Raw genomic sequence first — 12818 nt, 5'->3', positions numbered from 1 at the left:
GTTTACCTGCTCTGGGAACCAGCTGTTTTTAATGGTGCCCCCTACAAATCAAAATGTCTCTGATTCATCTGAACAATATGTCTTCACTCTGTTTGATCGTCTTCTCTTATTTATCATCTCACAGGTTTGCTTTCTGCTGCCACTGGCTCCATTTCGGAATAATCCACAGAAATCTTTTTTGGGAGGTTTTGACTCTGCAATCTTTGAACTTGAGATGTAATAAGTTACTGTGATTATTGCTTTACATAAATTTCCTTCAGGATCAATAGAGTACCTTCTTTCCTTGTGCAAAACGCTGCTGCTCACATTTTAACCAACACCAGGCAGAGGTCCACATCCCCCCGATCCTTCCCTCCCTTCATTGGCTGCCAGTTAGATTTGGGATATTTGATTTTAAGACTATTTTTTAAATTATTTATAAAGCGCAGCACAGTCCGGCCCTCAGTTATGTTGCAGAGCTACTAACTCCCTTCACTCCAAGTTGTAATCTTAGATCTTACAACCAACACTTGACACTTGTTCCTAAGTCAAGGCTGATAAGGGCGACCAGGCTTTTGACATCAGGGCCCCAGGGCTCTGGAACTCTTTACCTGAGGAGAATAGACTTGCAATCACTTTACCTGGTTTTAAATGATTGCTTAAAACATAATTTTAGTGTTGCTTGTTTCTAATATTTTCTTTTATGTTATTTTTCTTATATTTGTTTTGCCTTGTACTGTTTTATTCCAATTTATTTTGTAGTGCACTTTGTAACCTTGTTTAGATAAGTGCTGTATAAATAAATCTTTATTATTATTATCATTATCATTACTGTAATTGTTGTTGTTATTATGGTTTATCAGATAACACATCTCCAACCTGATGCGTTTTTTCCTCTTTTTGTTTAAAGAATTAAACACAAAGCTTTTGGAAGCAGAAGTAGTGTTTTACTGTGGCACTGGTACATGTCAATCTGCAGTAGGCTACAACAAAATGAAATATTAATTGTCCTTGTGATGTAGTATTTAAAAATCACTCCCTCACTAAGAAATAGTTGCGTGGAGGATAAGGGACACTTGTAAAATTAGTCACCAGGTTGATGTGGTGCATATTTAAGGCAAAAATATTAAAATACTAAAAGTAATTCACCCGCACAAAAAATGTATACGTTATATTGAAATTCAGGATTGTTTGACATTGTTGTAGTTACTCATGTAATCTTCAGCCATTACCCATAAAAGAGTCGTTCTAATCTGTTCTCTATGGTCCAATATGTGCCATTTAAACTGTTGCTTTAAACTGCTCCTGGTTTACACGCAGCCTGAAGCTCAGGGTTGATACAGTGCATCAGAGTTAGAGAAGTGTGATCTCTTTCCACTTGAGGGCGATGTTGCCCACATTATGTTGGCTAAATGTTGGACAGAGATTGTCTCTACAAACGGGAGGTATCTCTCCTACTGGCTTTCGCTGTGTTGGAGAGAGGAGAATACCTACTTATTGAATATTACAGAATTACACAGATACATAGGAAATGTTTTAAAGAAAATATTTAAAGAAATATAAATATTAGTTTTTTTAATATTTTGTATCCAGCTCTTCCTCGACCTTCAAAGAATAAGCAGTATAGATGGAATGAATGAGTAAGACATCATAAAACACGTCAACAAGGCAATTCAAAGTGCAATACATAAAATATAACAGGCATCACCACAAATGGTTTATATAGAGTAGTAAAGTATGTTGTTAGTATATGATAATATAACAACAATAACAACATAACCTGGTTTATTTACAGAAGTAGTGCATGTTGTTAGTATATGATAATATAACTATAACAATAATATAACTGGTTTATATACAGAAGTAGTGTATGTTGTTAGTATATGATAATATAACAATAATATGACTTGTTTATAGAGTAGTAGTGTATGTTGTTAGTATATGATAATATAATAATAATAATATAAATGGTTTATATACAGTATTAGTGTTTGTTGTTAGTATATGATAATATAATAATAATAATGTAAATGTTTATATACAGTAGTAGTGTATGTTGTTAGTATATGATAATATAACTATAACAATAATATAACTGGTTTATATACAGCAGTAGTGTATGTTGTTAGTATATGATAATATAACAATAATATAACTGGTTTATATAGAGTAGTAGTGTATGTTGTTAGTATATGAGAATATAACTATAACAATAATATAACTGGTTTATATAGACTAGTTGTGTATGTTGTTAGTATATGATAATTTAACAATAATATAAATAGTTTATATACAGTAGTAGTGTATGTTGTTAGTATATGATAATATAATAATAATAAAACTAGTTTATATACAGCAGTAGTGTATGTTGTTAGTATATGATAATATAACAATAATATAACTTGTTTATATAGAGTAGTAGTGTTTGTTGTTAGTATATGAGAATATAACTATAACAATAATATAACTGGTTTGTATAGACTAGTAGTGTATGTTGTTAGTATATGATAATATAACAATAATATAACTTGTTTATATAGAGTAGTAGTGTTTGTTGTTAGTATATGAGAATATAACTATAACAATAATATAACTGGTTTGTATAGACTAGTAGTGTATGTTGTTAGTATATGATAATATAATAATAATATAACTAGTTTATATACAGTAGTAGTATATGTTGTTAGTTTACGATAATACAATAATAATATAACTAGTTTATATACAGCAGTAGTGTATGTTGTTAGTATACGATAATATAATAACAATAATATAACTAGTTTATATACAGCAGTAGTGTATGTTGTTAGTATATGATAATATAACAATAATATAACTAGTTTATATACAGTAGTAGTGTCAGTGTGTTTGTCTTTATTTCTATTCACAGCTGTGCGGAAGTGACACAGCAGGCGCGCGCCGCGTCACGTCACGCGAGACAGCACAGGAGCCGAGCGAGAGAAAAAAAACATGAACAAGAAGAAGAGTTTCCTGTGAATTAAACCTCGTGACAAACCTTCGACATGTCCAACACGTCCACACCGGTACAGGGGACTCGCTCGGAACCGTAAAGATGAGCTCGAACCGCAGGTCACGCGCCTTTTCCGTGAATTTACGGTAAGAGTCAGAGCAGGAGAGAGTGGGGGGGGGTGAAAGCTCGTCCACGCAAACATTGCCGCGTCATTAAAATTCACAAACAAAATGTTTTGCCGCCAGAGGAACGGACCTGCACAGAGACACAGACTCACGAACACTCAGGTTCGCTCGCTGCGCTGGCGGCGGGGCTTCGTCTGCAGCTGCACGCGCACAGGTCGCTAGCATTGTTTTGGTTGAGGGGCGGAAGAATGAGGAAGTAGCTGCTCAGTGAAGCTAGGAGGTAACTCGGCGCCGCGCACAGCACCAAAACAACGTGTCTCCTTTGTGACAGCAAGTGTGTTCCCGTCTCGTCTCGGGATGTTTCACTCTCTCTCTCGTTGTGTCAGCACTGAGCCACTGCAGCGGGTCACATGCCGACTGTCTGCGCTGCACCGCACAGACAAGTAGCACGTTGGAAATGTTGCTCTGTGTGTTTATGGACGTTTATATTGGTCCATACAAGTTATATACACTTAATAGTAAACGTACACTCTGTATCTGTTCGTTGTTAACACGATCAATCAATCATATTTTAATAAATCCAATGTTACAGCATCAACTTCCGTTTTCTTTTCCTGGCAGAATTGATTCAAGTCCTGAAAAACGTCTGTCACCTTATAGGCTGTTTTCATTGTTGATTAATGTAGTGATTATTTTTCTTCAAATTAATTGATAAATTGTTGTTTACTCTATAAAATGTCAGCAAAATAGTAAAGAATGCACAGGAGCTCCCGTGTCTGACTGGCATGACAGTCCATGGATGATCAGTCAGCTGTCAGTCATAACTAGGGCTGTGCAAAATTGCCCAAAATATGGTCAAGGTAAAGAAAGAAATCATATCAGTCGATATCAATAATTATCATGATAAATGTCAAATTAATATTAGTTTAAAGACTGATTTTTGCTCCTGAGTGAAGGTTGTGGTTTTAAACTCTTCAAACACTTAATAAACAGCAAATCATTTACTATTGTACAAACAATACATCGATATATATTTAACTTTTGTTGTGTTGTTATTGATGAAATTATATTACAATAATTATTGTTATTGTTTTGCCTCCCAGTCCTAACACTTAAAAAAAACACTTATTGAGAAATTGTTTATTTTCTACCGATTTTGCTTTCAAACATTATTTTAATGATTAGTCAATGATCAACATTTTTCAATACTTCAAAGTCAATTGACTAATCATTTGTCACATTGTTTCAGGTCTACTGTCACTATCATGTATATGTTCACTTATGCTGATGTGTATCGTGATGTTTTTCTTCTGTGACTTTATGCTTGTGATTTATTTTTCTAGGCTATGAATTTCTCCAAGCATGGGGAAGTTTCAGATGAAGCAATGCTTGACAAAGGCAAGTTTTATCTTTACATCTGCCACAGCCCCAGTAATTGACGTAATAAGTAAGATAAAAAGAGCTGGTGTATAAGAGCTAGACTCCTTTAATCTAATCCAAGTCTGATTTTAAATATTTGTGTTAAAGTTTTAAAACCAACATTTTAGGATTTTTTTTCCTGAATAATATATGTGGCTCAACTGCATCTTTGAAAGAGACATGAAAGAAAGTCTGATCACATGAGGATCTGACATGGTTTAACAAAGAAAGTCTTAATCTCCCATTATAGCAGAACACAAGCATGTCCAGGACATTAAAGAGGAAGCGGAGGACTATGCTGTTTGTGAGCTACCTGAAGGACGTGGAGGAGGAACTCATGCGACCTCTGAGGCTGGTAAACGGACATCAGCAGAGATGGGTCCTGATACAGACCAGTCCTCCAGCAGCAAGAGAGCCAGAGTCTCTGCAGAGGTAAGCTAATGTCTAACTATTTCATCTAGGAATTATCTGCATATCATTTTTTTATTGTGCAGGTTGAGTTGTCATATTTCTGTGCTTTGAATGTTGTTTCCTCTGTCTAGATGAGGAGGCACTTGATTGATGTGAGCAGCAGACATGAGCCTCTTTGCCTCACCACAACTGGAGAGAACAGGGACTGCGTCCAGGAGAAGTCCAGGGCGTCCTACAGAAAGCCTCTCTTCAGCATCTCCCACAGGATCTCAGAGAAGAGGAATACACCGAGTCTGGAGCAGCAGGCCAGTCCTGATGCTGGAATTCCGCTCAACTACAGCAGCGTCCTCTCGTCCAAGCTCCAAAATCCAGAGGAAAAAGACAAATTGGAGACCCTCCCCACCACAGACAGTTTAGACCAAGCTTCAACAACAAACTCCAGCCTTTATCCACTGATTGAGAAAATGTTTTTTATTCTCAATACCCTCAATTCGAGCATGACACAACTTCACAGCAAAGTGGACTTGTTAACCCTCGAAGTCATGCGCATAAAAAAGCAGATCAAACCCGCCGAGATGGTGACGGAGTTCCAGCCTCCTCCTGAATATCTACTAACAAGTGACGAATTGAATCAGCTCATGGAGCAGACATCCGGCGCCGGGGAGCTCGGGTGTCGGCTGCTGGTGCATCTCTTCCCAGAGCTGTTCAAAGTAAGGGAGTGCTCTCATGAATGCATGGCGAGCAAAAGAATGCTGGAGTCTCTCCATCTGCAGCTGATCCGTAACTACGTCGAAGTATGCTACCCGTCAATCAAGAACAATAGTGTCTGGCAGGAAGAATGTCTCCTCCAGATTAATGACTTCTTTAATCGCTTTTGGGCGCAGAGGGACATGGAGAGCGCTCAGCTGCTCAGGAAGCAGACACTCACAGGTGCTGGGATAAAAGCTGAGCAGCCTCAAACCTACCATTTCATCAATGAGCAGGGTCAGGAGGAACATGTCGCTCTAGATAACCAGCAAAACAGCCTGGCTGAGTCAGACCCTGCTTTCAATACACAAGCCACAGAGGACATCGATGAGTTCTCGTCCCATGAGGACTTAATTTTTTTTCTTATGCACCGTCTTTTCCCTGAGGTGTTTGAAGGAGGAAAAATGCCTGAGGGCTCCAGTAGCTTCAGTAGAGTGGGGCAGCTCATTCTAGACTCTGACAAGATGGAAATTATAAGAAAGTACATGGAGGCAAATTTTCCTGATGTGCCTGAGGACAGCTGGCTCCAGGTCTGCATTCAGCATATGGAGGATGCTCTCGAGGGTCCTCGCAGTAATGGTAATGGGAGTGAACCTGACAATATCAACGATGAGGGCTATGATGTAGTCAGCCTTTCAGAAAATGTTTCTATAATTAATGTTCCAGACGTGGCTGATTATGAAAGGCCCATTCGCAAAGCCAAAAAGTCACTGCTCTCCCCCGTGGATTTTGATAATCTGGAGATTCCTGTACCCGACTTCACTGTCCCCCAGGGGTTCCTCTTGTCCTTGGAGCAGCTGAAATTCAACTATGAATGTAGCTTGTCCATTGGGAACTTTGCCTCTCGGCTGCTGGTGCTTATGTTCCCTGAGCTCTTCACCCAAGAGAACGTACGGAAGCAGTACAACTGCAGTGGTTCTCTTGGGAAAAAGCAGCTCGACCCTGTTCGTGTAAACCTGATTCGTCACTATGTGCAGTTAGTCTACCCTCGGGCCAAGAACGACAGAGTGTGGATGTTAGAATTTGTGGGGAAACTTGATGAGAGGTGTAGGAGACGTGACACAGAGCAGAGGAGATCCTACCTGCAGCAACGCAAAGTGTATGGGCAAGAGTCTGAGCAGGACTTTCTTTGCCAGCTGAACCAGCTCAATCCAGATATTAGAGATGATTCAGATATTCCCTCTTTACCTCCTGAGAAAAGCAGCAAAGATTTTTGCAAAATTCCTCTGGATGAACTGAATGTATCCAAACCTGACTTCCCCGTACCAGCAGCCTACCTGCTCTCAGATACCGAGGTACGGGAAATCGTCCAGCAGAGTCTCTCTGTTGGGAACTTCGCTGCCCGTCTGCTCGTGCGCCTCTTCCCTGAACTCTTTACACAGGAGAACCTGCGGTTGCAGTACAACCATTCAGGGGCCTGCAACAAGAAGCAGCTCGACCCTGTGCGCCTCAGATTGATCCGTCACTATGTGGAAGCAGTGTATCCTGTGGATAAGATGGAGGAGGTGTGGCACTATGAATGTGTGCCAAGCATTGACGAACGCTGCCGGCGCCCTAATCGCAAGAAGTGTGACATTCTCAAGAAGGCCAAGAGGTCAAGCATTGTGTCCTAGTTACAGTACTCTCCAGTTAGGCAACACTTTTTGTCATGAAAAATAATTGCACATTATATAAGCTGAAACCGCATTGTTGAACTTTTACATAACTGTCCTATGTAGGATGAAGCCAAGCTGGTATGAGTTTCTTCAGTACTATTCTTTGTCATATTTTATATTTGGACTACAGCAATAGATGTTGTAGTGTATGCAGTCTTATTAATGTTGGCTCAAGAGTTAAAACTGCTTCTATTTATAAGCCAAAACTGTCATAGCTTATCTAACATTCTTTGTTGATAAATGTTGTAGCCTTAACAACAATAACAATTATAGTAGCTGATAGCATCAATCACACATTTGCTCTATGGATAGCAATGATTCACAACTATGTGATGTAGAGACAGGTGACAAACTAAAGGAAAAACCTGACTAAATGAGTAGAGAACTATATATCTCCAGAGGGGCTGTATGTGAGAACGTTAATATCGGGGTCAGAGGCTCCAAACATTCCCCAGTTTCTCCTGCCAGAACCTGAGTAAATACTCTGCAGGATGCCTGAATCAGCCGATGCGAGAAAACGGCAAGAGATCCTCCGCAGGATTCACCGCGAACGAGTGGGTGTGTTGATGACGTTTCTAAAATGAAAGAAAACAATTATCTCAGGGTGAAAAGGCGATGCCACACACATAGAAGACACTGACAAAAGTGTCCAGGGGCCTCATTTATAATCATTGTGTACGCACAAAACAGGGCCTGAAACTTGCGTACGCCACTTCTCACGCAAACGTTGGGATTTATAAAAACAAACTTGAATGTGCGCACTTCCACGCTAACTCTGACCCATGCGTACGAACATTGTGGAGACGGGAAATGACGATGCAGATGTGGGGTGGTGAAATGAAGCAGATTATTGATCCACTTCATCATTACCATTAAAACCAACAGCTTTAGTTGTGCTTTTGCACGACAAAACTGTTCCATAAGAACCTTCAATTGAAAAAGATATAAAACAGCTGACATTAAATTACATTCAGATACCATTAAACAGCTGAGTCATTAATAGTTTTGTATAATATCTTCTAAGACTGTGCATGTATCATCAAGGACAAGTGTGTGTAAAATCGCAGCAGTGAACGTGACTGTTCCATCTGGCGCACAGAGCTCACTGGAGATCACTCACAAACAATATAGACAAACTATTCACTTTCAAACTTCTATTTCCAAATAAGATCCCAGAGTGGAGGTTAGGATCACACTGATTCATGAGGTAATCGGTCCGATTGCTCTAAATATATAAATAATGCTATAAGTGATACTCGGGCGTAATGCTGCGTGATGGATGCTCGCAAATGAGGAAATGAGTGTTCAGTGATCACAAAGAGTTTTTGTCCCATGATGATGACTGATCAGCTGATATATATTCCATAGATCTGTGATCTTGGATCTTTGTGCTGAACTGAGTCCAGTATTACACAGATCGACCGATGGAACTGATCCATCCCAGTACAAAAAAAGTATATAATAATAATTATTTTAAATTGTATAGATTGTGGACATCACAACTGTCTCTACATTTGATAACAAAGATTAAAACTCGGACAGGTCCCTCACATTCTGACAGTTTGGAACGATTCTTTTTTTGCCTCCAATTGGATATTTTTTTTATTTCAGGCTCCGTTCTTTCTATCGTCTTCGCTCTAATTCACTGTTTTATCAGCAGCAGCAACAGTCTATCAGTGTATTTTCATTATTAATCACATCACTGCTGTCCCATAAAATCGCTCTCCACCTCACTAACAAGCACCTCGATGTCAGGGTCAGAAAGTTTTGCTTCCTCTTCTCATCGCTTGGTGCCGTGACTCTGTCATGATTCACTGTGAAAACCTGTTGGTCAGCAGGATAATTTAATGTTCATTAGTTGCTTTGCATTGAACATTTATGGCTGAAAGTGGGCGTGTAGAGGGCGGACTTGGAGGCAGATCCACGTACGAACGTTTCCAGGTGGACTGTGATTTATAAAGTGAACATTGCGTTCAGGTGTGTGTACGCACGGTTTTATAAATCAAAAAAGAAAATCGGCTTTTGTGCGCACGTACACTTTTAGTATGAATCCTACGCACTGTTTTACAAATGAGGCCCCTGAGCTTTTGGTGAGAAAGATGCATGTGTCCATGTGCTGTAAACAAAATTGCGTCCTGCCTCTGCCTGTTGCACCACACCTCACCTGAACACTGGAGATTTCTGTGTTGTTGTGAATCTCAAACACCAGACCCAATCCTGCGGACATCCACTGGAGTTCAAGTCTGAAAACCTCTATTATGGCCTTTACCGTTGTTAGATCTCAGTATATCTCCAATAGAGGAAAACCTACAGGACATTTCTGACAGATGTGACATCTCTCTCTCTCTCATCATCATCATCATCAAAATACCAGTATACCTTAGAAAAACAGTGTTTCATCCCTTTAGTCGAGTTCAGACACTTGTGGATTGAATGCAAAGTACCACTGAAGCTGTTGACACATGTTGGCCCAACTCTTAACTCACCGTATGTCGTTTTTTCCTGTAATTTGTCACCTGTCTGTATTTCCGTTACAGTTACTGATGTAGCATTGTGCCACCACTGTTTTAACAACAACGTGCTTATGTTAAGCCTTCTTATAGAAGTTTATACTATAAAGACAATTTAACATGACAATGGATCATGATAACCTTTCTAATAAAATCCTAGTTATAAATATGACATTATCAGACTGTTTTACATAATAACACTAAACTGTTGAGGTACTTAGTCATGCATACATTTCTTTAGCAGGAAGTGAGAGGTGTGCGTGTCCTGAATCCTGACCATTTCCCAATTTTGTTGTGCCAGTACATGAGAAAACTAAATAACATGAATATTGGTCCTTCGTACCATTTTGTACCATTTAGAAAATGATTAAATGAAGATTTACAGGGAAAAGCACAACAAACCCAGGCAACCGAGTCCGAGGAAACTCGTCAACTTCAAACATTTTCCAAACTTCAAAGTGCACATTTATTGGAGTCGTAGAGTATATGGTGGGGAAAGGTAAACAATCCAAATCTTTCTCACAGCCAACTGCTGAATGTCTACAACCACTGAGAAACCACTTTACATTATACAACTGTTATCGATTCTCGATCCAACTTCTTGGAGACCATTCAAACTGCCAGTCATACCATTTCTGTGTTGTTGCCTTGTTGGCAATACAGTCTCTTCCCGTCCCATTCAAGTTCATGGCTTAAAGGCCTCGTCCTTGGAAAGCTCTATAGATTTCCAGCGCCTGATGGCAACTTTGTACTTTTCTGTTCTACTGGTTTCAGCAAAAACACTTCTGACGATGACTCTCATCAAGGTAACAGTGTTTCCTTCTTGGTTCTCTGACAGGACCATGTCTAACGTGTCCCCAACTTTCACCTGAATACAGAAAGAAATATGAGTTAATGTATATTTGAGGATTAAGTGCAGGACTACATAATTTGTCATCATACATCACTCACCGTTTTACTTTTTTTGATGAGTTTCTGCCCGTTTAGCCGGAGTTTATTGCTGTAGAAGGCATCTTCAATCTTTCTGTAACAAAACGAAAGAAAAGCTTTATTCAGGGATTAAAAGGCTTCGACCTTTTTACTGTTTACAAGTCACATTTGATTATGGTTATCCAATATACATCAGCTATACAGGAAATGTCTTCACAGTTGGAACTAGTAAATGTTGACTGACTCACTTATTTGCCATGTCCAGGCCAGCCTTCATGATGCCATCGTACCGGAAAGACTGAACATACTTTTCCATATCTTTATATTCCTTCGGTTGATTTGGGTCCATATCCACCTCATCATCATTATCGTTGTCCTCTGGGTGTTTCTCATCCTCATCTTCCTCCTCCACCTGTGCTGTCGGAGCAGTTTCTTTCTTCTTGATGCTTTTGGATCTCAGATGATGAACGGACCAACTCCTGAGAGAGTCTCTGCCGTGGGAGGTCAGCCTGTGACAGCCAAGCGTGGGGAATGACGAGCAGCCCCACAGCTGGCGTGTGTGTATGCTCCTGGGACACCATTTAGTCTGCCTCAGTCCATATCCAGCAGCCAGCAGGTGGCGGGGGTTCAGCCTCCCGAGCTGCCTCATGGCAAGTGACTGCACCACCAAATTCTGCATGTTTGTGTTCCACCCTGTCACTACAAAAACACCACAGGTTAAGAGGCATCGCACTGCAACACCAGCCTCCATGTGACAAATGTAGTTTTAGTCTATATGTGTAAGATAACGAATCATCAATTAGTATTAACACTAACCCTGATTATCAGTAATGATTATTAGAGATTTACCTTTACATAATATCCTATTTCACTAAATAATTTCACCCCTATGTATTGTGTTGTTAAATTTAATACATTCTATGTCCAATTGTTTTTCAATTGCTAAAATACCTTTGTAAATAGAAAGGTAAGATGATTAGGTTCTGCAGCACTATTCAACAAATACAACCTTCAAGATAAAAGCATCACTCTATAACAATCTAGAACAATCAAGGATACATTCAAGACTTCAGCACAAATTACTTTAAAAACACTGATAACGAGAAGAGCACAAACTGGAGCATCATTATTTACATATTTTTGTTTTCTGCTTGCAGCCAAACAACAACAAACATTTGGATGAGAGTCAGCGCTGTTGCAGATTCTGTTTAGTCTCGTCGCTGCCTGCTGCGTCACTAAATATAAAACCTAATCTAACATCAAGCCCGTCTGACTGAGTGAAGTTGAAACCGAGCTAGCTGCAGCTAACTAGCTTCACTTTTCTCCAGTGAGTGCAGGGACTCGCTACGAGCTAACAGACACACACACACAGTGGGCTGTGGCCAGATGGACTCCGCTGCGACACACTGAAGTGGAATCTCTTCACATGATTATTATTATTATTTATTAGACCACTCACCTACGAGATAACCTTTCACTGCTTATTACTGTGCGTTGCTTATTTGCCTCCGCTGATTGGTTACGCGTCAATGTGCTGCCACCTGCCGCACAGGAGGGGAACAACACACGTTGTGGCTCAGTATGACTGAACAACAGAGGACATATTAGGGCTTGTAAATAAATATCAATTATTATCGCAATATAATTATCATCAATAGCAATATAACACAAGTTCACTTTATGTTGAGTTACTGTTTATCCATTGTGTAAGCACAGTGAGGACATACACATAATTGATCTACCCCAGGTTTGTACAATGTTTTGCTGTTTATCAAGTGTTTGTCATTCGCTGCTCATAAATAAGAGTTTAAAACCACAACCTTCAGTCTTAAAAAAACTTTACACTTAACACATGAAACAATATTGTCCCATTTATTTGTAACATTATCGACCGATATAAAAATGTTTATCTTGTCTTCATTTTTGGCCTTATCGCCCTGTTCCACTTTATATTATAAACAGTTGTGCAACAGATATACGTACCCACTGTTTTCCACCGATGGCACGGTATACACAATATATATATATATTTTAACTGGACCCAGAAGCAGACACAGGAGTGAAAAGATAA

At 39.5% G+C, this 12818-nt stretch overlaps 2 protein-coding genes across 4 annotated transcripts; one reads left to right on the top strand and one right to left on the bottom strand.

Annotated features, from left to right (window-relative positions):
* Nucleotides 1–2902: 2902 nt before the first annotated feature.
* Nucleotides 2903–8920, top strand: bend3 (BEN domain containing 3). Of its 2 annotated transcripts, none has more exons than XM_034576365.1 (4): nt 2903–3096; nt 4419–4473; nt 4748–4926; nt 5037–8920. In XM_034576365.1, exons 2-4 carry the CDS (start codon nt 4422–4424, stop codon nt 7263–7265), a joined length of 2460 nt encoding a protein of 819 aa, XP_034432256.1. In that variant the 5' UTR covers nt 2903–3096; nt 4419–4421; the 3' UTR covers nt 7266–8920. The 2 variants fall into 2 exon arrangements, with proteins under 2 accessions (XP_034432256.1, XP_034432257.1); XM_034576366.1 differs by lacking the exon at nt 2903–3096 and adding an exon at nt 3213–3355.
* Nucleotides 8921–10264: 1344 nt separating this feature from the next.
* On the bottom strand, nt 10265–12283 carry mtres1 (mitochondrial transcription rescue factor 1). 2 transcript variants are annotated; one of them, XM_034576367.1, is made up of 4 exons: nt 12207–12283; nt 10996–11446; nt 10769–10841; nt 10265–10685 (listed from the first exon to the last, which is right to left on the bottom strand). In XM_034576367.1, the coding sequence occupies exons 2-4, from the start codon at nt 11424–11426 to the stop codon at nt 10503–10505; spliced, it is 687 nt and encodes a 228-aa protein (XP_034432258.1). In that variant the 5' UTR covers nt 11427–11446; nt 12207–12283; the 3' UTR covers nt 10265–10502. The 2 variants fall into 2 exon arrangements, with proteins under 2 accessions (XP_034432258.1, XP_034432259.1); XM_034576368.1 differs by having other exon boundaries at nt 12211–12243.
* Nucleotides 12284–12818: the final 535 nt, after the last annotated feature.

This window comes from Hippoglossus hippoglossus, chromosome 22 (assembly GCF_009819705.1).
Source record: "Hippoglossus hippoglossus isolate fHipHip1 chromosome 22, fHipHip1.pri, whole genome shotgun sequence".
Classification (NCBI taxonomy): domain Eukaryota; kingdom Metazoa; phylum Chordata; class Actinopteri; order Pleuronectiformes; family Pleuronectidae; genus Hippoglossus; species Hippoglossus hippoglossus.
The sequence above is the reverse complement of the archived record's forward strand: the minus strand, read 5'-3'. Positions and strand labels throughout refer to the sequence as shown.

What these genes read in the sequence shown, in the direction of transcription:
- bend3 (XM_034576365.1), top strand. Translation starts at nt 4,422, where the DNA reads ATGAATTTCTCCAAGCATGGGGAAGTTTCAGATGAAGCAATGCTTGAC. An exon ending in TGAAGCAATGCTTGACAAAG is followed by an intron (nt 4,474 to 4,747) that starts GCAAGTTTTATC and finishes CCATTATAGCAG; the next exon opens with AACACAAGCATGTCCAGGAC. An exon ending in GAGCCAGAGTCTCTGCAGAG is followed by an intron (nt 4,927 to 5,036) that starts GTAAGCTAATGT and finishes TCCTCTGTCTAG; the next exon opens with ATGAGGAGGCACTTGATTGA.
- mtres1 (XM_034576367.1), bottom strand. Translation starts at nt 11,426, where the DNA reads ATGCAGAATTTGGTGGTGCAGTCACTTGCCATGAGGCAGCTCGGGAGG. An exon ending in GGCCTGGACATGGCAAATAA is followed by an intron (nt 10,842 to 10,995) that starts GTGAGTCAGTCA and finishes GTTTTGTTACAG; the next exon opens with AAAGATTGAAGATGCCTTCT. An exon ending in TCATCAAAAAAAGTAAAACG is followed by an intron (nt 10,686 to 10,768) that starts GTGAGTGATGTA and finishes TTCTGTATTCAG; the next exon opens with GTGAAAGTTGGGGACACGTT.